We start from the raw sequence: 24104 nt of genomic DNA on the forward strand, positions 1-24104 counted from the left end.
GAATATTAGTGAAAAAGTATCACTACTCCAAAAGGGCTATGAAATCTAGAAAAAATTTCCTGTTTTGAATATCTAAGCTAAATTCTAATGTTCAGCAACAGTATAAAACAAGATGTGTTCTTAAAACTTAAGACTGTCCTCGAAAGTGCATACACTGATGAAAGGCTATACATGTATTAATGTGATTTATTTGGACCCATCCTAGAGTCAAAACCCTGGGTTGTAAAACTCACCATTTTTTGTACATCATAACATACATTCTTTTCGGCTATTTCTAAGTATGCATTCAGATTTTATACAGTATCAGCAAACTTACATATAAATACTATATATACTAAGTTTGGCCCCACCTGGAGTCAGAACCCCTACCCCAGGGATCATCAAATTTACAATTTTGGTAAAGGACTACCTGCTCTTTTTAAATATCCATTTAGTTTCAACCTAGTATCAATAGCACTAAAGAAGATGTTATTTAAGTGTTTTAAACATAAACACTATATACCAAGTTTGGCCCCACCCTGGGGTCAGAACCCCTACCCCGGGGATATTAAAATTGACAATTTTGGTAGAGGCTTTTCTACTCTACATCACTAGTATGCATTTAGTTTTTCTTACACATGTGCAATTGTAGAAAAGAAGATTTTTGAAACTTGGTCAATTTTGAGCAGTTTTTACCCCGCCCCTAGGGCCGCAGGAATGCAGGAGTCCTGAAATTTACAATTTATGTCTCCCTTGTCCCAAAGATGCTTCATACCAGATTTGAAAAGAATTGGAATAGTAGTTATCAAGAAGTTGAAAATGTTCAATTGTTAAATTAACGCACGACGGACGACAACCAATTGCAATAGCGACCTAAAACCCTACACTAATCCACTAAACTGTTGCACAGTTCTTTTACCATTAATGAATCAACACAGATCAAATTAAAGAAAAGTTAATAAAAAATCACCCATAAATGATAGACATCTGCAACATAAATTTTTACATTTCATTATGCACAGTTCAATTGTACACACTGAACATTATTTGTAATTATGATTATTTCAAAGGTATCACAGTAATCATGCAGTATTATAAAGGTGGCATGCTTCCTTTTCTCACCAAAAATGGTTGTCTTTGATATTTTCCTACACTCTATAAGAATTTCTATTTTTGGGGAGTAGGTATTGTGACCAAATCATGGTATATTAGTTTAAACATTCGATCAACAAATAATCATTATTAGAAACAAACATTTGCTTGGTAACTTTTTTTTACTATAATGGGATTTTTGTTTTGTCGTATAATATGCAAGAAATCAGAATCATTGAATTTTTTTCCTAATTGTTTGTGGACATTATTTACAATATATATGTACAGAATTATAATATTGATAATTTCAGAAGTAATGTTATTCAGGTGGTATTTTAACTTGAAATTTTCCACAATTCAAAACTATGCATTCAATGCTAAAAAAAAAAGAAAAGAAAAAAAACCAGACACCTAGAATGAAAGCTTGATGAGAGCATATGTGATAATATAAATATACTAGAACAGACATGTAGCATCATTTTTCAAACGGGGTGGGGAAAATGTTTACAATTTTACAATTGTTTGAAAATTCTTGACAAGCAAAATTAAACAAAAAATCAGAGCTCTAAATGCCAAGAGAAGGGTGATTCCATTCAATTCATCAGTTAAATCTTAAATTTCTACTACAATTCACTACTATTTTCAAAAAGAAGGGGGGGGGGCATAAATTTTGCATGTAAAAATAACCAACTTTGCATACAAAAACAGAAAATTTAAAGCATGTCGGAAAAAAATGATGGTGGGCACAGCAACAAGCTCTGCATGCCATATCCGAAGGGAAATAACTTTTGGCCTATATAGATTAAGTTTGAAAGGGATAATTTTGAATTAATTTCTGAGATGTGTGTATGATTTCATAAAAGATATAATTATTATTTTAATGTATAGCTAATCGTGTGAAATTTTGCTACAGGTTTAAATTGTATTTTCTCCTCTGAATGTTTAATCCAACAATCTTAAAAATCTATAAGAATATTGCTTGTTGTTTTATTTCTCATACTGCACAGAGTTAAGGCACATAATTTCTAAAGAAAATTGGATTTTCCCTACCTTTCAAAGACAGCAATACTGTTATCTGATTGCTTGACTTAACAGTATAATACAGAAATTTTAATGTGATGAAAGACACATGGATTTTTTTTAAAAGAATTATATAGAGCTTCCAAATATGTATGACCTACAATATATATTGGGGAAATTATGCAGTAGTTTGTTTACAAAACCAAAGCAGTGTTAAATATTCTAATAACTACTACAGTATACGTTAGGCACATGCTATATTATTAAATAGTATTCACTTAGAACCGTACATATAAATGCCATGATGCAAACTAAAAGACGAGAGTATACAAATTATTAATGCTCCATTATAAGCAAACTATTAAACATATACGCAGGTCATAATATATTTGTAAAGAGTATTTAGTCTTATAAAATAAGGTTAGGAAAAAAACTAGCTGCCACCACTTCGAAGAATTGTGGGTCAGTAATAAACCACTAGAATGGTCATTCGAACAACACACACTTACTTGTCGATAGCCTCGATTTGGAATAGCAGGGGGAGATAATTTATCCCGCATTTTCTCATAACTTTCATCAGAATCAGCATCAAAGTCTGAATCTGACTCATACGATGAGTCTGAATGCTACATGTAAGTTAAAAGGAAAATTTATCAGATTTAAAGTTTGAAATTTTCGAACTGAATTTGTATATACTTACAAAAAAATCTCCAATAAAGCATTGATATACTTTAAGGACAATTATAAATGCATACACTGCAATAGGAAATGTGTGTATCAATTAAATATTGTTCTGTCATCTAAAAAATATAGAAGATTAGATATGTTGCTAAAACTCTAAATTTAGCAGTGTTTATTGACTGATACAGAACAAACCATATAAATCCTATATGGTATGTCGTCCACAGTGTTCAATCACTGAGAAACTATTACATTATATTTTCCCCTTTCTTTTTACAACATGCATCACATATTGTTTTGTGTGACATATATATAGTTTATCCATAGCCATGCATAACATTGAGGGGGGGTCTTTAAATGATTCAGTTCATTTTTTCAAATTTCAATAAAGTTCCCCGGTCTCTTTTACGTATATTTATGTATATATAAAACATGTAACATCTATTTATGTTTTGGTTTAAACCAATTAATTGGTACCTCACTTTTAGATGGACTCTTTGGTTAAAGCAGGAGGAAGGGGAGGGGGTGGGGAGGGGGAGAAGTCTTTAGTTTGACTGACACTTGCTTCCTGTTACAGGCACCCAATATAATGATCATTAAGTCAATTCAGATTAGAACAGATGCAAACCACCATATTTTAAAAATACCATATAAGCAGAATTCTTAGTGCTCAGGATATAATTTTTGTCATAATTATATTAGCAAGGGTGTTGAGATTGCTAATTTCAAATTGAATATTGCTAAAATTTCATTCCATATTGTAGGTAATCGGTATCTATCTTGGAATTATAAATCGCTAATATTAGTTCTCTCTTAATATCGACCACACCCATTTTTATGGGGGAAATCGCTGAATTTGTGTCTCCCTAAAGATTGCGCTTATATACAGTAAACTAGAATGTAACTTGCTTAAAAAAGAGTCCAACACCACAAAACGTAACTACTGGGGCTACTTCTTATAATACGGATATTTTTGCACATGGTGGCGGTCTGATCCTCAAACAATTATATGTATTCATTTTTTTCATGGAAAAATGTTGAGTTTCTACTAAGCAGTGGCGGCACTTAATGTTCTCTGATAAGTTTTCAGCTTCCTTATACACAGGATATAAAAATCCCCTGTTCCTCTTCTTTTTTTTTATTATGTAGTACAGTCACTGTGTACAATTTTGATTGTGCTTCTTTAAATTTTTGTATACGACATCAATATTCATCATTACGAGCAGCTTCCCTGAGTACCTGACCTTTGAATTAATTCTGAATCGGACTCTGTATCATAAACAAACAAGCATTCTTTAAGTCCAATACCTGATAATGGATTAATTAACAGATTTCTATCTTATATTTTCAATGATATGCTGCTCAGTGGTTAAGCGTTTGCTCAATGTAACCGGGAGGTCATAAATTCAAGCCCCGCTTACGGCCGCATCAAACTTGAGATGTAAACACAGGTACTGTATTGATTGGCATGCTCCTTTGACAAACACTCGGCATTTAGAAGTGAGAATCATGCGTCTTTCAGATATGACTTTAAAAACGAAGCTAGGTCCTGTGTCTCTGCAGGCACTGATATGTTAAAGAACAATTATACTGCTATGGCCCTGGGCGCTATAAGCATACTAGGTCTAAGTTTGTGGTACTTCACCTACAGCTGGTGACGTCTCGACATAAGTGAAATATTCTCGACAGGACACAAATCAAACTATGAATCAACGATATGTTCCTTTTGTGATTAATGAGTTTGCAATGTTGAATTAATAAAGTGCATGATTATTTCCACTACCAGTGACCGAGTTTCATTGAGAGACAACTTCAAATGCCTCTATTCAGATGTCCTTCTTTTACAGCCTTTATATCTGAATACAATCCCGATGAATATAAAAAATGTGACAATATCTCTTTCACAACTATCAATCAAACGTTATGAAATTTAAACTTCAGCTGTAATTTGCCTCTCTGAAATTATACACTGCAATTTTCAAAGGAATCCTTGCTTGCATAACAGAAAAAAGTCTGGAAAACCAATATGGGACAGACTGACTAACAGACATAGGGATGGACAGAAAATTTTAGGAAAAAACTTTAGTCCCTTTAATTAAGTTTTATAAACAATTAGGGGACTAATAATTATATGTCGCTTATGCACAATAACCAGGTCCTATAAAATAAAAGCGATATGACGAATTCAAATCCATATTTCCAATGTCCAAGAACTAAATGAACCGGAACAAAATTCATACATTGGTCTGTAACTTTTCATGGTAAAGCAATGTACCAAATATCAATTGAATGAATATCTGCAAGAATGACAAAGAAATCAGAGGAACACAGAGAATTTGCATTAATCTTCGAAGTCAAAGGGCCCTCGCTCAACAAACTATAAATGCACCAGAACAAAATTTGAACTCAATCTGTAATTTGTCATGATAGAGTAATGTACTAAATATAAAATGAATATCTGCAAGCATGATGGAAAAAAGTGCAGAAAACTGATTTCCAGGACTGACGGATGAACAGACAAAGTGCAAAGCTAAAGTTACCTCTGGCTCCGCTGGTAGGAGATTAAAAAGTGAATGCATTTAAAATTCTCTTAGAGGACCATAGAGGCTTTCGATTATTTATACATTTATAATAGAGATTCAGATTGAAAGCTCTGTATTTCAGTTATTTCCCTCTCCTGTTATCAGCTTAAGTAATTCCTGTCCCATCTCTTCCCTAAAACTAAGTAATTCCTGCCCCATCTCCTCCCTAAAACTAAGTAATTCCTGTCCCATCTCCTCCCTAAAACTAAGTAATTCCTACCCCCATCTCCTCCCTAAAACTAAATAATCCCTGTCTCATCTCCTCCTTAAGACTAACTAAATAATTCCTGCCCCCATCTCCTCCCTAAGCCTAACTAAATAATTCCTGCCCCATCTCCTCCTTTAGCCTAACTAAATAATTCCTGCCCCATCTCCTCCATTAAACTAAGTTATTTCTTCCCCCATCTCCTCCCTAAAACTAAGTAATTCCGGTCCCATCTCCATAAAACTAAGTAATACCTACCCCATCTCCTCCTTAAGACTAACTAAATAACTTGTGCCCCCATCTCCTCCTTAAGACTAACTAAATAATTCCTGCCTCCATCTCCTCCTAAAACTAAGTAATCCCTGTCCCATCTCCTTTGTAAACATTTCTGCCCCATCTCCTCCCTAAAACTAAGTAATTCCTGTCCCATCTCCTCCGTAAAACTAAGTAATTTCTGCCCCCATCTCCTTCCTAAAACTAAGTAATCCCTGCCCCATCTCATCCCTAAAACTAAGTAATTCCTGAACCCCATCTCCTCCCTAAAACTAAGTAATTCCTGTCCCATCTCCTCCCTCAAACTAAGTAATTCCTAAACCCTATCTCCTCCCTAAAACTAAGTAATCCCTTCCCCATCTCCTCCCTAAAACTAAGTAATTCCTGAACCCCGTCTCCTCCCTAAAACTAAGTAATTCCTGTCCCATCTCCTCCCTAAAACTAAGTAATTCCTGCCCTATCTCCTCCCTAAAACTAAGTAGTTCCTGCCCTATCTCCTCCCTAAAACTAAGTAATTCCTGCCCCATCTCCTCCCTAAAACTAAGTAATTCCTGTCCCATCTCCTCCCTAAAACTAAGTAATTCCTGTCCCATCTCCTCCTGAATACCTTGTTTAGAATAGCACACTTCACCACACTGCTCTCAAACTACAGGTGTGATTACAGATGGGTGTCATGTGATTGGCATTACTATCCAGGGTAAACTATAAAATTAGACCTTTTGTGAAAATCATGAGTGGCCTATGGCATTATGCAGGGTTGACATTATAACAGGGGTGTTAACATGGGGAGAAATCTGGTCTTTAGGATTTTCAGGCAATAAGCGGAGGTGGCATTATAAGGGGGTGGAAGAGATATATCGAGGGAGTACTGTATGCTCCCCATAGTGCAAAATTGAGAAGCCAGATTATACACATGCATCATTTAATTGATAGTGGTGCTAAAACAAATCAAGATATTGAGCAAACAATATCTTTTTACCCCCAGAGTGGATTGACCCTCGGCCTATGACCATGTGACCTTAAAATCAATAGGGGTCATCTACTCCTTAGGATGCACCAGTGTACCATTCAATGTCTGTCTTAAACAAATGGTTCTCAAAATACTGAACAGACAGTATATTGCTATGCCCAGTTTGACCCATGACCTTTGACTTTATAATCAATACCAGTCATCTACTCCTTTGGTGAACCAGTGTACCAAGTTTAATGTCTATCTAGCAAAGGGTTTTCAAGATATGATACAGACAGTATTTTCCTGCAGTATGTCCAATTTGACCTTTGACCACAAAATCAATAGGGGTCATCTAGTCCTTATGGTGCACCTGTACTAAGTTTGATGTCTATCTTGCAAAGGGTTCTCAAGATATTGCATGGACATTATTTGCCTATGTCCGGTTTGACCCTTGACCTTAGACCATGTGACCTAAAAATCAATAGGGGTCATCTACTCCTTAGGGTGTACCAGTGTACCAAGTTTGATGTCTGTTAAGGAAAGGGTTCTCAAGATATTGAGCAGACAGTAACTTCTTATGTCCAGAGTGGATTCACCCTTGACCCTTTGACCTGAAAATCAATAGGGGTCATTTTCTACTCATAACCAACTACACATGAAATATCATTACAATTTAGTGAATGGTTCTCAAGGTATTCAGTGCACAACATGGGGTCTACCAAATGACGGGTGCAAAGCAATATGCCCATCTTCTTTAAAAGGGGGGAGCAGGCATACAAATTCTATTACTGCACACATATTAAGCCCGTTCAACATTGAATAGTTTGTTTACAGAAAGACAATGTCTTATTATAATGTACTTATTTGAAACGGCAGGCACCTGAAATTGTGCAATGAGTGAATATTTGCTTAAACCATAGCAAAAATATTATTCAATTAAAAAAAAAAGAAGGAAAAAAAAAGGATGAAGAATAATTGTGTAATAAAAATTTGCAGGGGTGTAATTTTCAATTCATAATTATAGTTACAAAGTGAAAGTTATATCAAATCACATCTATATATAAACCGCTCACCACCATATGTTATACAGAATAGGTTCAACAATACCGATAGCCAGGATATAGACATATAACACACCATTATATTCTATAGACCACTCCATGTTTTAGATACAGGCAGGGCAACGTTTTACAAAATGTCGTAAATCGAACTTACGGTATATCGAAAGGCCGTTTTACAAAACGTATCGTAGGCTCCGTAATTTCTCTGCACGTTGAAACTCTCGAATTGTAACTCTTCAGTGCATGAAGGTGTGAAAATGACTCTAAGTACCGCGCAAAACTCAACGAAATAAAACCTTTAATAGATGCACACTCGGTGCCACCATATTTAATTACCTAATTATATATGCGTGTCAAAGGTCATAGGGGGAAAAACGACGTAATCATGGATGCAGCCTTTTGACAAATCAACGATGTATTGCTTTTTTCCCCAAAGTTTATAATGATTTATCCCTATATTATGATACAATTTGTTTACATAATAGGTAAAGAGGACCAAAAGTTTACTTTAGCATATCTTCTATGGAAAAGTTCCTTTCTAGAATTTCTAAGAGAAACTATTTATTGGCACTAATGTTGCTTTTCATACCCATGTTTGAAGATTCGATTTCATAATAAAACAATAATTTTTACACTTAAAAATCTTAATTCTGAATTGCACTAAAATGTAAATTTCGATAATACCCCTCTACCGACTACTGGACCCATTGTATTGTGATGTTTTTAGGGGGAGGGGGTATTTAATTATTATTAATGGTAATTTAACAAAGAGAATAGATTTATATATAATGCATTACAACAAATCACGGCAGTATTATCCAGGCACATCGTAGCATCCCTCTTCAAGGGAGGGGGGTGGGTGGGGGGGGGGGGGGTGGGTGGGGGGTGGGGATTACAAAATATAAATATTGACAACTACTACGATCTATACAAATAATATTTTTTAAAAGAAAATTTCACAAAAAAAAGGGGGCGAGATTATATGCACGACCACCGACGACAAATTTTGAAAAACACTTGTAGTCTACATAGTTAGTGAAAGTCAGGAATAATTCAGGGCTTTTCCAACCAACCCCCTTCTCTCCTTACACTCGTCAAATACACCCCCATCTCCTTACAATAATACAAACCCTCCTTTCTTAGAATCGTCTATTAACCCCCCCCCCCTCCTTTTCCTTACACTCGTCTTATACACCCCTTTCTCTTTACACTCGTAAAGAGAAGGCGGTGGTTTAAATCAGACTGCTGAAAATGGATTGACTAACAGTTGGGTATTGGGTGGTGACCCACCACCTAAATTGCTGGTTTATAATTAGTATCCTTATTATTTGCAACAAAGTGTCTAGCTTTAATACATAGGCCTACATATGTTATTACATAGAGAAGTGAACTTTGAACTGGTTATTTGTCAAAGTTAGAGATAAATTAAATAATTGTGTAGACATCTCGTTTGATATTTTTTAAATTGTCAGAAGCTTATAAGATTTAAAATCATACAAATTAAATATATATCTAACTCTGTCTCACGGGCAAGTAGAAGAAATTTATAATTGGGAAAAGAATATCGTGCGGCCGGATAGGAGCTCTAATTATAATTATTGGCACGACAGTCATGCTGATAGACACTTAAAAAACAAAACTCTTAAAACTTACTTCAATCCAAACTTCAAAATCCTTAATTGTGTGAGGGGTGACTTAATTCATAGATTCAAACTTAATTACTACTCAGTACTGCATACCACATAAGAGAGAGAGAAAAGGGGGGGGGGGTAAGCTGATAAATCTAAAAAATCAAACGACTTTGTCATTTTAAAACAAAAAAGACACATTGTCAATAAAATTATTGAACTGTTATCACTTCTCTATGCAGTGTACTACTTCACTGGGTTAATTTTAGAGAGCTATTTAATTCGATAGAAAACATCGCAAGTGAAAGTAGCGAGCGCGAGCAGACATAAACAACCTATACTTCACCAGCTCAAGTTAAACAAATGTGAAAGAAACATTCTAATCTGCAACTCTTAGTGGTAACTTTAAATTGTATTTTTTACGAATGTTATATCTTTATCATCTTACATGCTTAAACAAACTATGTCTCACCAGTAAAATGTTGGTGAGCAGCCGTCGTCGTTCGCCGTTTCACATTGACAAAGGACCCGGATGTAAGATTTTTTCCCCTATGACCTTTTGACCCAGCATGACGTTAGAGTATTTTGAGTATTGTATGATTTCATGCGACAATCAAAATTGGGAGGAAGAAAAAAAAAAAGCTAGTTAAGGCTTGAGTTTAAATACGGCACATTACTCCAAAAGTGGAAGGATCTATCAGTGCTCACCAAGCAGGCGTTTTGGTAGACGATTTATTTCCTTAGGAAGACGGACGGATGGAAATTGTGACGTTTCCGAACGATCTCCTACTGAGAGAGAGAGAGAGAGAGAGAGAGAGAGAGAGAGAGAGAGAGAGATGGGGATTAAATAAGATAAGTCTGATAAAGTCATTCATGTTTTATTACGAAAACGATATAAGAAAAACTTCGCCGATGATGAAAAGTACGTCCACGGAATTAACTTTGAATATTGTAGATCTACAGTATGGTGTCATAAATGAGTCAACTTTTATCTATTTGACTATATAATTCATTGGAGACAACCACTTTTCTAAATCATTTTCATAAACTTATCAAGATTAATTCATAATTTATACAATAACTTTTATACCATTAACAACACTGCACTGCAGTTTATGGTGTTTTGTAGTAATTATTTTCGATTTCAAAAAAGTTGTAGCAAAAATAAGTTTAGAATGATTGTTCAAACCAAAGATATTTTTCAATGAAAAGCACAAAACGTGAAAGTTGACTCAATTATGGCACTACGCTGTATAATCCGACTTAACTCACTAAGAGTTAAGTCCTGTTATTGAAATGAACGGAACAAGTATTTGTTGTTCAGGCAAAGAAACATAACTCTTGCAATCAATTGAATTGCACGGTTTTGACACTATCTTTGGCACGCGCGAATCACATTAATTAGATAAACCTACTTTAACGGAGATAAACTAACTTTATCGACCGTTAATCCTAGTTTTTCAATTTGATAAATTAACTTTATTGTCGTTAGTTCGAATTAACGACCGTTAATTCAAATTAACAACCGTTAATTCAAATTAACGACCGTTAATTCAAATTAACGATCGTTAATTCGAAATAACGATCGATAATACAAGTTGTTGGTCGTTAAACCAATGAAAGTGCTTGTTGGGGGGGGGGGGGGGTATTAAAGGTTGTAGAAATGAAATGTTACGAATTGTCTAACTCAATTTTTTTTTAATTTGCAAATTCTGTAAAACCTGACCGGAAGACAAACACAGCCCTGGTCTGCTTAGTCACAAGTAATTATTAAGAGTGGACTAAAATAGGAAGACCATGCACACAAGTTGCAACACTTCTACTTTTATTGCATGGGATATATTGTAAAGTTAGGAATGATGTGGCATATTTATAATTGTCAAGAACTAGTTTCAGTTTTAAACATTTCGAGTAAGTTACTGTCCAGAAACCATATTTGTCTGAAGTTTTCAATTTATTTTCGGTCACTGTGACCTTGACCTTTGACCTTTTTTCCTCCAAAATCGATAGGGGCCTTGCTTTGCTGATATCCAACAATATATCCAAGTTTCATTTGATTCAAATTAAAAAATTTCGAGTTATCCTCCGGAAACCAAATTTTGTGGAAATTTTAAATATATTTTCGGCCACTGTGACCTTGACCTTTGACCTACTTTCTCCAAAATCAATAGGGGTCTTCCTTACCTGGTACATAACAATATCTTTAAGTATCATTTGATTCGGATGTAAACTTTCTGAGTTATCATCCGGAAACCAATTATTTCTGAAATTTTCATTCTATTTTCGGTCACTATGACCTTGACCTTTGACCATTTTTCTCCAAAATCAATAGGGGTCTTCCTTACCTGGTACTTAACAATATATCAAAGTTTCATTTGATTATATTGTAAACTTTTCGAGTTATCATCCGGAAACCAATTGTTGACGCCCAACCTCCCGCCCACTCGCATCACCAAACCAATAGCCGAGTTCAACTTTGTTGCAACTCGGCTAAAAACACATGTAATATTGTACTGATACGCTGTAGATCTTAAAGTAACAAATAACTTGATTGTATACAAAATGATGATGAATCGTTTTCATTTATTCTTTAAATTAAAAACTCTTGTAAATGACTACATGTAGTAATAACTCTATGCAGTACACTGGAATTATTCTCTTATATACTTTACAGCAAACAAAATACGGAGAGAAAAATCTGTCAATTTTCTGTCTCGCCATTTTTCAGCCATATTGAATTTTTTTCGGTGCATTTACCAACACATGTTCTGTACATGATTTAGGTGGCGTGCAATAAAAAAAAAATGTACACGTTTGCACTTGATCACGGAAAAGTGAACACTTTATGTGGTTATTGAAGACAAATCAAGCGCGCCCAATTTTTATCTTCTGTTATGGTTCGGATTTTCTAATTTTGTTCTCAATAGGCCCCTTAGTTGATGATCAAATCTAATGAATCAAACGTAAGAATTAAAGCTCGATAAATTTATTTCATATGAATGAGAACGTTAGCCATTGAAAACTTAGGCAGAATATTCTTTATTCAAAGTTTTCTTATATCCATTTGACTGCCTTCGTTCGTCAGATACCCAGTATCCGACGATGTTTGACTGCCAAACATAGTTTCCGACAGGAGTTCCTGCGTACTGCGGTAGATTTTCTGGCCACGTACAGCTGATTTTCCGATCATCGTCTCACGCCCCATGATGACTATATATCTAAAAACAGCTTAGAAAGTTTTATTCTGTTTAAATCAGTTTTTCTGAACCGCACACCAGAATTCTCTGCCTACCAAAGTTGTATGTGTGACTCGTCTATAACGCATGGCCTACAAAAACAGGACATCGTATTTCCGAGAGTTCCTTCAATAACTGGGCTAGACGAAGAATATTTTCTTCCTCTGCATCCCAATTCCAACCATTATACACAAGAAAGAGCCCTTATAACGGCTATTTTCTCTTCCGATTAGTTGAACTTTGTGCCATGTTTCGATGGGAAAATTACGCTTATAAATTTTCAACTGAGTGTAAACAAGATTTCTTTCATAATGTACAATGAATTTACTCATAATTAATATGTTTAGAATAAAATCGATGTCCGTGTAAAATGTATTCAACAATCCGTGATAATTATTATATCAATTGTACCCATTCCTATTTTCTCTTCCGATTAGTTGAGCTTTGTGCCATGTTGTATGTGTGACTCGTCTATAACGCATGGCCTACAAAAACAGGACATCGTATTCCTTCTATATTCTTCCTCTATATTCTATCCTATATTCTTCCTTCTATATTCTATTATAATTTATGTAATTGTACGCAAAATTTACTACTATTATTGTGTGACTATCTCTACTTGAAAAAACCAAAACCGTTTCCCTATCGAGCAGGTTTACGCGGTAAGCATCAAAAGATTGCACGGACGCCTCGATCGCCAAATCAGATAGATAAGGTATACACAAAGACTAGTAACCAAATGTCCATCAATTTCTAGCATCCAATCTGAAGCTTAATTTTTCCTGATTGACATGGGTTCACAGACCAGGTAAATTTGAAGGCGGTACTGATTTTCTCGGTCTTTAAATTTAGGTAACACTGACCATATATGACGCCTTTCTGAACAATTCAAACACTGCAACAGCGTCTGTCCTCCTTAAGTACGCTGCAGTGCGTGACAGATTCCTATCATGATTTAAATAGCCACAGCCTTCCCGTCCCCTCATGTTGAACAGAACATGGTTGTTGCTATAAGCAATTATCTTTCCCCATGGTGCACTCCAACAGCAAATGTATTTTTAATATAACAATTAACTTTCTTCATCATATGGAATAGTATTAAGAAATTCTTAAAACTCTAACAGATATTTCTTTTGGGGTTTCATTATTCAAATAATTGTTATTATATCGCCATTTAGAATTTATATATTATATATACCTCTATGTTTTTATCTTTTATGCCATTTTAATTAATTGCTGTGATCAAAAGAAAACAGATAATTATTATTTTGATATCTCCTTATCAAAATTAAAATCTCGAACTCTTTTATTTTATTTTTACAAGTAAATTGTACTCCAAAATGAATATTTTGGGTGAATTTCCATTATTTTTTTTTTATTGTTGTACCTGGAAGTGAATATTGTTTGACTCTCGAACATTTTCGGTGTTCGACTACATGCCATATTGCTTGTCTTACATTGTATTATAATAAATAAATTTATCTCATCTGTATCCAAAAACTAAAGAAATCTAATCTAAAGAATAAACAATTTATTCAAATAAGTTCGTATTATCAATTGTATTTTCCCTGTTTTAAAAATTGATAGGTAAGGTAATTCTGCGATAGCCATTTGCGATACTAATTAGTATCTCACAAGAGCTTACAGGAGTCAGAACGACTTACGAAGGTGATCGGCGGGTAAAAAACAAATGATTTTAGATAAATTATTGGTTCTATACTTTTTCATTGGCTCTAGATCGAGGGGGTTGGGGGGTACCGACAGTTCGGGTCCGCGAAGTTTCAAGTGTGCGACCGTTCGGCACCTGATGCGACGTTTCGGGAGTTCGGTGACGACCGTTTGTAAGTTGATTATTGAAAATATTAAAAAAGTAAGAGTTCACGTACTTAGAGGGGTGCACGACGGTTCGGGAGTTGCCATATGTCGCGCACCCGAACTGTTGATAGGTCTATATTCACTTAAAGTAACGAAATGCATAAATATATTCATTTTGGTTGTGGTATAATACGTTTTCTCATTCAATGCATCAGAGGGATTTCGTGCTTTGAAAGTTGCCGACATAATAGGATAAATGTTTACCGTTATCAGCAGACAGTATCCGTAATCTTTGCAAAAATGCTTATACATGTGTATTATCAGCATGTAAATGTGAATATCAGCAAACAACTGAAGTTTTGTTTCCTTCATTCAAGCAGTCTACTAAAAAAATACTTTTTGGGACAAAATAAAGAAATGTTTAACCCTCAACACTAAAATACTGTTTCCTAGATTGTGTTTCACCTGTTATATGTTTTAGAGTTTTTACACTCAGAATTAACTCATAAATCATCCATAAAAATATCAAAATAGTACTAAAAGTAACGTTTGTCATGAATCTTGAAACAATCCTGCATTCATTCTGAAAAATTCATAAGTGATTACGCTAAAAATCCAATTTTAATGAAGTTTTTAGGCCTAATGACGACAGGAAATACTTTTTGTTGACGCCAAACTCCCGAACTGTCGTATAATGTCTAGAACTGTCGCGCTCCCGAAACGTCGCGCACCCCTTTGAAAGGGTAATCATTGATGTTGTAAGAATTAAATTATGAGACGTAATATAATTTAAATCATCAAAAATAAGTATACATGTAAATTTTAGAAACTGAGAAATAACACTAAATATCAAATTTATTTGCCAGCTCCCTAACTGTCGTGCCCGAAACGTCGCGCACCCGAACCATAGGCGCCAAATACGTATATAACAAGTCCCGAACCGTCGTATATGTCATGCTTTTATTTGCTGAATGTTCTACATCCCCTGCACTAAATATGTGAACTTGTAGAGTTAACGCCTGAGCAGATGTATGATGTCGGACGGCCGCGGCTGATGTCGTCATCTACTCATCAGAAGACGAGACCAGTCATGGGTATCCGACGATGGAGTAGATGGTGCCCCTCCACCACCTCAACATTATTGAGGTTTGACGGGGTATCTACTGCAAAACTTTTACAACACACTTTTTTATGAGATTGCATAGCTTATGGCATTTAACATAAGAAATGTAGCCATGTTGACTGATTTTAATAACCATAGTAACAATGACTTTATAAAACAACTTGAGAAAACCTAGGACAAAGGATCGCCCCTGGGTGGTCTGAGACGTACAACCGAATTTCATCTTGACCCGCGAATCCCTTTTTTTGTGTAAAACGGCCTTACATATGACATTTTGTAAAACGGGCCCTCAGCAGGGGTTAGACACACACATGGACACTTACTTCTAAGGGATCTCTGGGAGGTGGCTAAAAAGGGTTACAAGAGATGTAAGAGAATATTAAATTCTTCGGGAGTTGATGATTAGCATAGATATATATTATTAGGCCAAACAAATATGTGTTTGTTTCCTGTTACATGTACCAATTAAAACAAAAATAATCCAGGTAGATTTTTTTGCTTCGAAAGAAGTTAGTTTATGCAACTTCAAGAAATGGACCTAAACTAAGAACTAAATAAAACGAGTGACCACACACAAGGTGTCACTGTGTCATACCAAAAAGTGAAGAAATCGAGAGATTATACAATCAGTTCTTTAAGCCTGATAGTGTTTTGTGGTGTTGACCATAAATATCTAAGAAAGTAGGTGAGTTACTAGATGATGTGATCACTTACTGTGGGGACTGAATTCTTTGAATGATAGTTGCAGTAACTCAGGCTTTAATCTCTCATGCCACTGGGAACTGTCATTTTGTTTAATTCATATGCTGACCTGGATCAGAATTAGAGCAATTCTGATCCAGAAACAATTTCTTTCTGGATTTTCAATCAGAAAAATTTCAGGTTGGTGGTTTCAAGTTCAGGTTGGCCAGGTAACAGGAAACAATCATATTATATTTTCTTTTCTTTTTGGCCTTAATGAATTCATTATCTAAATTCCAATTTCAATTCTCCTATGGGATTACTACTTGCTTTAAACCACTAAGTCTTAATTAAAATTCACAATCATGTAATTATAACTTATAATATATTCCAATGCTGTTTATATAAATTTCATGAGGACGTTTTTAGTAAAACAAAATTATAATTTGCATAAAATATCACATGGTTATATTCTATATGCTTATATATTTTATGTTAATATAAAATACTACTAAAGTTAAGATTTGCATTGCATAAAATGTAGAACTTCAAGATGTTGGTGTCATTAAATATTGCACAAGCCATTGTATTATGCTAATATATAGTAAGACTTCTATGTGCAGCTGAATAATAAAAAGAAGATTCAAATTGAGAATACCTTTTCCGGTTCAGGGACTGGGGGTGGTGGTCGTCTCCCAGGGACAGGTGGAGGGGCGTCATCATCAGAGGAGGGTGTTGGCTAAAAATACACAGTACAGAGTTGTGTTCCTTTATCTAATCAATGGCATACCACAATTGGTAAACTCCATTGTAAAAGCAGAAATGACATACACACTTGCACTGAATTTGAAGTATATACCGAATAGGGTAGACTACTGCAGGGGACAGAGGGGGAATGGTCAATACTACTGTAGGTGACTGAGAGGGGGGGGGGGCAATACTACTGCAGGGGACTGGGGGGGGGTCAATACTACTGCAGGGGACAGAGAGGGAATGGTCAATACTACTGTAGGTGACTGAGGGGTGGGGGGTGGGGGAATACTACTGCAGGGGACTGGGGGGGGGGGGGGTCAATACTACTGCAGGAGACTGAGGGGGAGTGGTCAATACTACTGCAGGGGACAGAGGGGGGAATGGTCAATATTACTGCAGGGGACAGAGGGGGAATGGTCAATACTACTGTAGGTGACTGAGGGGTGGGTGGGTTAATACTAGGGAACTGAGGGGGGACCAATACTACTGTAGGTGACTGAGGGGGGGGGGGGGTCAATACTACTGTAGGGAACTGAGGGGGGGTCAATACTACTTTAAGTGACTGAGGGGGGGGGGTTCAATACTACTGTAGGTGACTGAGGGGGGGGGGGTCAATACTACTGTAGGGAACTGAAGGGGGATCAATACTACTGTAGGGAACTGAGGGGGGATCAATACTATTGTTGGTGATTGAGGGGGAATCAATACTACTGTAGGTGACTGAGGGGGGACCAATACTACTGTAGGTGACTGAGGGGGGGTCAATACTACTGTAGGGAACTGAGGGGGGAATGGTCAATACCACTGTAGGTGACTGAGGAGGGGAGGTCAATACTACTGTAGGTGACTGAGGAGGGGGTGTGTCAATACTACTGTAGGTGACTGAGGGGGAATGGTCAATACTACTGTAGGTGACTGAGGGGGGGGGGGGGGTCAATACTACTGTAGGTGACTGAGGGGGGTGTCAATACTACTGTAGGTGACTGAGGGGGAATGGTTAATACTACTGTAGGTGACTGAGGGGGAATGGTCAATACTACTGTAGGTGACTGAGGGGGGGGGGGGGGGTCAATACTACTGTAGGGAACTGAAGGGGGATCAATACTACTGTAGGGAACTGAGGGGGATCAATACTATTGTTGGTGATTGAGGGGGGGGGGGGTCAATACTACTGTAGGTGACTGAGGGGGAATGGTCAATACTACTGTAGGTGATTGAGGGGGAGTGGTCAATACTACTGTAGGGAACTGAGGGGGGATCAATACTATTGTTGGTGATTGAGATGGGGGGGGGGGTTCAATACTACTGTAGGTGACTGAGGGGGGGGGTCAATACTACTGTAGGTGATTGAGGGGGAATGGTCAATACTACTGTAGGTGACTGAGGGGGAATGGTCAATACTACTGTAGGTGACTGAGGGGGTGGGTCAATACTACTGTAAGTGACTGGGGGGGGGGGGGGGGGTGTCAATACTACTGTAGGTGACTGAGGGGGAATGGTCAATACTACTGTAGGTGACTGAGGAGGGGGGGGGGGGTCAATACTACTGTAGGGAATTGAGGTGGGATCAATACTATTGTTGGTGATTGAGGGGGGGGGGGGGGTCAATACTACTGTAGGTGATTGAGGGGGGGAATGGTCAATACTACTGTAGGTGACTGAGGGGGGGGTCAATACTACTGTAGGTGACTAAGGGGGAATGGTCAATACTACTGTAGGTGATTGAGGGGGGGGGGGGTGGTCAATACTACTGTCGATGACTGAGGGAGAATGGTCAATACTACTGTAGGTGACTGAGGGGGGGGGGGGGGGTGTCAATACGACTGTAGGTGACTGAGGGGGGGGGTCAATACTACTGTAGGGGACTGAGGGGGAATGGTCAATACTACTGTAGGTGACTGCATGACCAGAGAGCTACAATGTTTATCAAATCACCAATAAAGAAATTGTAAATGATCAGACCGGGGGTGGCCTCCCAGACTTCGGTGCATCCCCATCAGGAATCGGCAGCTGTCTTCGAGGTTTATTCATCTTGCACAGTTGTCTCCTTCCCTACAATTACAGCAGACAGTGAAAATCAGCAGTTGTTAAAGTTCACATCTGATTCACCTACCCATTAATATATCAACATGCAACAAATATACATCTGATTCACCTACCCATTAATATATCAACATGCAACAAATATACAATTTCTAGGTTATATGATAATACACTTTTATAATGTTTATTGCGTAAAGAAATGAATCACAATCTCTAATTAAAGAATTATGGGAATTACTTGCACGACATCCTTCCTCAAAATTCTTATTTATAACTTATAATGATTAAAAATAACATGACTAACAAAATCTCCAAGAAATATGCATAATTTGTTATATAATGATCATAATAATTCCCTACTTGTTATATAATGCACATCCATATAATATTTTGTTCTGATCATCTCGTTTAATGTGCACACTTGATCACATTGTCTTCTGAAGAAGTGCAGTCAATGATGCAATTCAGAACAAAAAATCTATGCATGCAGTTCATTGCATAAATGTTCACGAACCCTGATGCTGTTGTTGAAATAAAAGGACTTTGTGATTTTGCTGCATTTGATCCAATGAGTTGGGTTTTTTGTGCTATGATTGTTTATTTTCATTTTTGATACAATGTGTGATGCCTGTATAATATTTCTGTCTATCAAGATAAAGCATGTCTGTGTTGTCTTAATTAAGGTAGGTCCCTAGTCCTGGACCTACTTGTGATTTCTCAAAAATTTGAGTTTAAATACTTAGATTGTTCATTTGAGGGTATGATAAAAACAAAAAAATGGGGGGTTGTCAGTATAATGAGTAAATTATGGTATTTTTATTACGTGTACCCCCATTTGTCAAACGGCAATATCAGAATTCATTGAAGAAGTCCTAGAATATGTCCATAAAATTTTGTTTGAGGTATGATGTTGCAATTTTTTCCCCTCAAATATGAAATGAATATGTTTAACTAAATAATTAAAAGTGAAATTTTAACACAGTTTCATGTTTTTTAATAATGGTGGTACAAAATTGAACTCAATACAGGCCCTCAGCAGTCAAAAATACGGCACTGCAACACCACTAATATGAATATTTTAAAAATTTGACTTGTGATTTTTCATTCAAACTCACATATTATGTCCATATATGAATGCTTGTTAAAATACATTTAAAAAATCTGCCCTTTCTCAGCATAATATTTTCACAGCATCTCAATTTATATTTACATTTTTTGGCCAAAATAGCCATTTTGAAGATGATTTTCACATAATAGAATATAACAAATATATAACAAGATAACTAATATATAACAAGTGCAGAATTGTTTTATTTAATTTCACAAGTGCATTATCGCATATCATGAATTTTTTTTAATTTACAGATAATTTTAACATGTAATACCCCTGTATATCAATTAAACAAATATGTACCTCTGGTTTTATGTGTGAATTAGATGACATAAAATGGAAAGAAGATTGGAGCCATAGTCTACTCAAATATAAGTGATTGAGTGTTATTGTATTCATTTTACTAAATTAAAAAACATCCAGGTAAATGTAAAAATACGTTTGATAATAATAGTACGTGAACCAATACCAGAGTTCGATTCGGACATGACGTCATGCTACTAGACCCCTACTTTAAGGCATCAAATGTATCACTGCAGCACACTATAGCTAAGTTCACATTGAATCACCAGGATGTATGCTGTTATATGCATGACACAATATCTGACTCACTTTCTCCCAGTCCCATGTTACACTCAGGGGGTTGGTAGATTATATATTAGGAAGTGAAACAATGTACTAGGGAGATATAATTATTATATCGCTAAAAGCATGATCGTTTGACGATAATATAAACTTTATTTCAAACTAATTGTGATTGACACAAAATTACGCACAATAAACAGAACTGGTAAAATCTGTAAAAAATTTAATTATTCAAATAATTAGGAAGGCTGATATTCATAAAATGTGGAAGATCAATGTAAAATGAAATGCAAAAATAAGCACTGTAATCTCACAATATCTGCTCACATGTTTTGTTTCGATTTGTGTATAAATGCAAATTAGCTAGTTCAGCTGTCATATAAAATTGAATATATGAATATATAGACAAACTGGAGAGAGAGAGGGAGAGAAAGAGAGGATGAGAGAGAGAGGGGGAGAGGGAGGGAGGAGAGATGGAGAGAGAGGGGAAGAGACAGACAGACAGAGAGGATGAGAGAGACAGTAGGGAGAGAGAGAGAGAGAGAGAGAGAGAGAGAGAGAGAGAGAGAGAGACAGATTGTAATTGAAAGCATTTTTAAAGTTGGTTTTTTTTGCCAAGCATGCACCAACAGTATTACCTACCTTTTATGCATCTGTGTTTTGCATTAAGTAATATGAATCTTATAAATTTTATGCTCTTTGCATATTTCATTCAATCAGTATACCATTGATAATGATTTCTCTATCTTTACACATTCTAATTAATACATTTGTATATACTTATATTCACTGTAAATACTAATTACATATACATATGGAAGCATGTAAATAAAAACTTTTCTTCACAAATTTTTCAAATCACCCAAACCTTTAGAAGGTTTTATTAATTTAACAAAATGTTTATAGTAATTTTGAGCATTGCATGGTGTTTCAAAATGTAATTTCGCGTGTTTCTCACACACACACACACACACATGTATATGTATATATATATATATATATATATAACAGTGTCCCCTTACATACTAATATATTTAACAATAGAATACTCAAATTATACTCAATCAATATAAAGTCTCCACATGAGTGAAAAAATCTCGAGAGAGAGAGAGAGAGAGAGACTTTAAACAATATAGAATCAATCAATCAATATAGTGGAGATATATGGTAGGCATCTAGAGTTTGTGTATCATTATGAATTCATGTCAGCTTTAATCCTTTTTAATACACTCCATCCCTCAGATTGGTCTGTTGTTTGTTTGACATCTTGTCAAGAATTTTTCACTCCATATTGAAATGTCACCAGCTGTAGGTGAAGTATGATCATAAATTCAGACCTATGTTTATAGCGCTCAAAGCCATAGCAGTTAGGGTTCTTTAGAGTGCCAACGCCTGCTGCGACACTGAGGACCTCCGTTTTCAAGGTCGCAGACATGTATCCGAAAGACCCGTGAATCTCAATTCTATATGCTGAGTGTTTGGCAAAGAAGCAATCATTAACTATATTGTTAACATCCTAGGTTTGACGTGACCATGACACGAGTGGGGCCCAAACTCTCGACCTCTTGGTTATGAAGTGAACAGGATGATACATTATTTTCTAATGTACCGGTAATAGTCCAGTCAAATTAAAAATTTAACTTTACCTAATTGCAACAGAATTTTTATTAATACAGACATGATGTATAAGTAAAAAGGAATATCTGATCAAAAATCCACCGATTTCTATCGAGCCGTTTCAGAGAATTCAAAATAATTATTTCGCGTAATATTTGTTCAAAACCGATGTCCTGAGTGATATTCCATACTTGATTTTCCATTGCGACGTCATGAGTGTATGACGTAAACAATACATGAAATGATAACAATGTACGGAGATAATGCATAAAATGCCGATTCCTTTGAGTGTTCCTCTATATATTGCATTTCTAACAGGTAAGTAAACTTACTATCAATCAAATTTTCACAAATTGCCTTGATTACACCAAATATTCACTCAAAAATTCAATGTAATTGCAGATTTTATTCTCGTATTTACATTAGGCCAAATGCATTTACAATACAACTTAGAACGTTGTAATGTATTTTGTTGTCTCATATCTAAGATAAACAAATAAATAAAACGTTTATTTATGCATTATGAATGCAAATACGTAACAATGATGAAGCAATACAGTATTTATGTCCATGCCGTTCTGGTCAATTTTTCAAAGTATGGAACGCCGTTTATGTTAAAATGTTAGCATTTTAAAGGAATGTGTTTTTTGGTTTTTTTTTAAATTTTATCAATACCTAACGATATTTTTCAGCTATATGGCATCAACTGGAGAATTGTGCATCATTTGCTGTGAAACTGTGCCTTGTTCAGAACGACAAATTTTGACGGAAGTCAAGAGCGTCAAGGAACAATATTTTCCAAACCTGGTGATGTAGTTCATCAACAATGTAGAAGGAATTTTACAGATAAAAGAAGAATTTTACAAGCTAAAAGAAAACAAACATATGAGACAGACAATATGGATGCAGTGGAGCTACGATCCAAAAGCATTTTTGACTTCAAAAATCACTGCATATTTTGTTGCAAGCCAGCCAAAGTTAATAAGCAGAAACGGGGAAATGACGTTTATCCTGTTCGAACTATGGACTTTCACAGCAAAATATTACAAGTATGCATTGAACGAAATGATTCATGGGGAAATCAAGTCAAAGGTCGCATACATTCTGTGAATGATTTACATGCGTCAGATGCGATATATCATCAGCCTTGTAGCATCAATTTTCGGACACTGAAACAGCTTCCAGTCCACAGCTCTTTTGAAGAACCACGTCGGAAGAGGCGCTCTCTTGGAAGTCCTGTGAAAGATACTTGTAAAATTGCGTTTGAGGAAGCTATGAAATATTTTGAGGAAAATGACGATGAAGAAATGACAATTGACGAATTAGTAAGAAAAATGTCTGAGCATTGTAACGATCCGTACTCAGTCAAACATATGCGTCAAAAATTGAACGAAAGATACGGCCAAAATATCATAATTACAAGTATCAATGGTAAGCCAGATGTTGTCACTTTTCGCTACACAGCCAGATATATTCTGCACGAATTTTTCAGAGAATCCAAAAACGGAGAAGCAGAAAACAAAGATGCTATTATTAAAGCTGCAGCGAAAATAATACGATCAGAAATTAAATCAATGAGTGTATCAAAACAAGCATATCCCAAGCCATCAGAAGTTGAATGCCTTCAACAAAACCTTAGTTTTCTTCCAGGTGGACTTGGGGCTCTT

General features: G+C 35.9%; 1 protein-coding gene across 32 annotated transcripts in view; it reads right to left on the reverse strand.

Moving 5' to 3' along the window:
• LOC125658706 (basic salivary proline-rich protein 1-like) overlaps window positions 1-24104 on the reverse strand; it is a 64909-nt gene that overhangs the window by 29415 nt on the left and 11390 nt on the right. For 13 of the 32 annotated variants that reach the window (XR_008798537.1, XM_056149164.1, XM_048890076.2 and 10 more), the window contains exons 2-5: window positions 19044-19133; window positions 16987-17067; window positions 15971-15994; window positions 2601-2717 (exon numbers count right to left, since the gene is read on the reverse strand). Coding sequence is in view for 29 of the 32 variants with exons in the window: in XM_056149164.1 (XP_056005139.1) it covers window positions 2601-2717; window positions 15971-15994; window positions 16987-17067; window positions 19044-19112 (291 nt within the window). In the remaining 3 variants the exon portion in view is untranslated. Of the gene's footprint in view, window positions 1-2600; window positions 2718-9945; window positions 10028-15970; window positions 15995-16986; window positions 17068-19043; window positions 19134-24104 lie in introns of those variants that run through there. The other 19 variants (XM_056149158.1, XM_056149167.1, XM_048890077.2 and 16 more) reach the window with 6 other exon arrangements.

Source organism: Ostrea edulis, chromosome 9 (assembly GCF_947568905.1).
Source record: "Ostrea edulis chromosome 9, xbOstEdul1.1, whole genome shotgun sequence".
In the NCBI taxonomy this organism is placed as follows: Eukaryota; Metazoa; Mollusca; class Bivalvia; order Ostreida; family Ostreidae; genus Ostrea; species Ostrea edulis.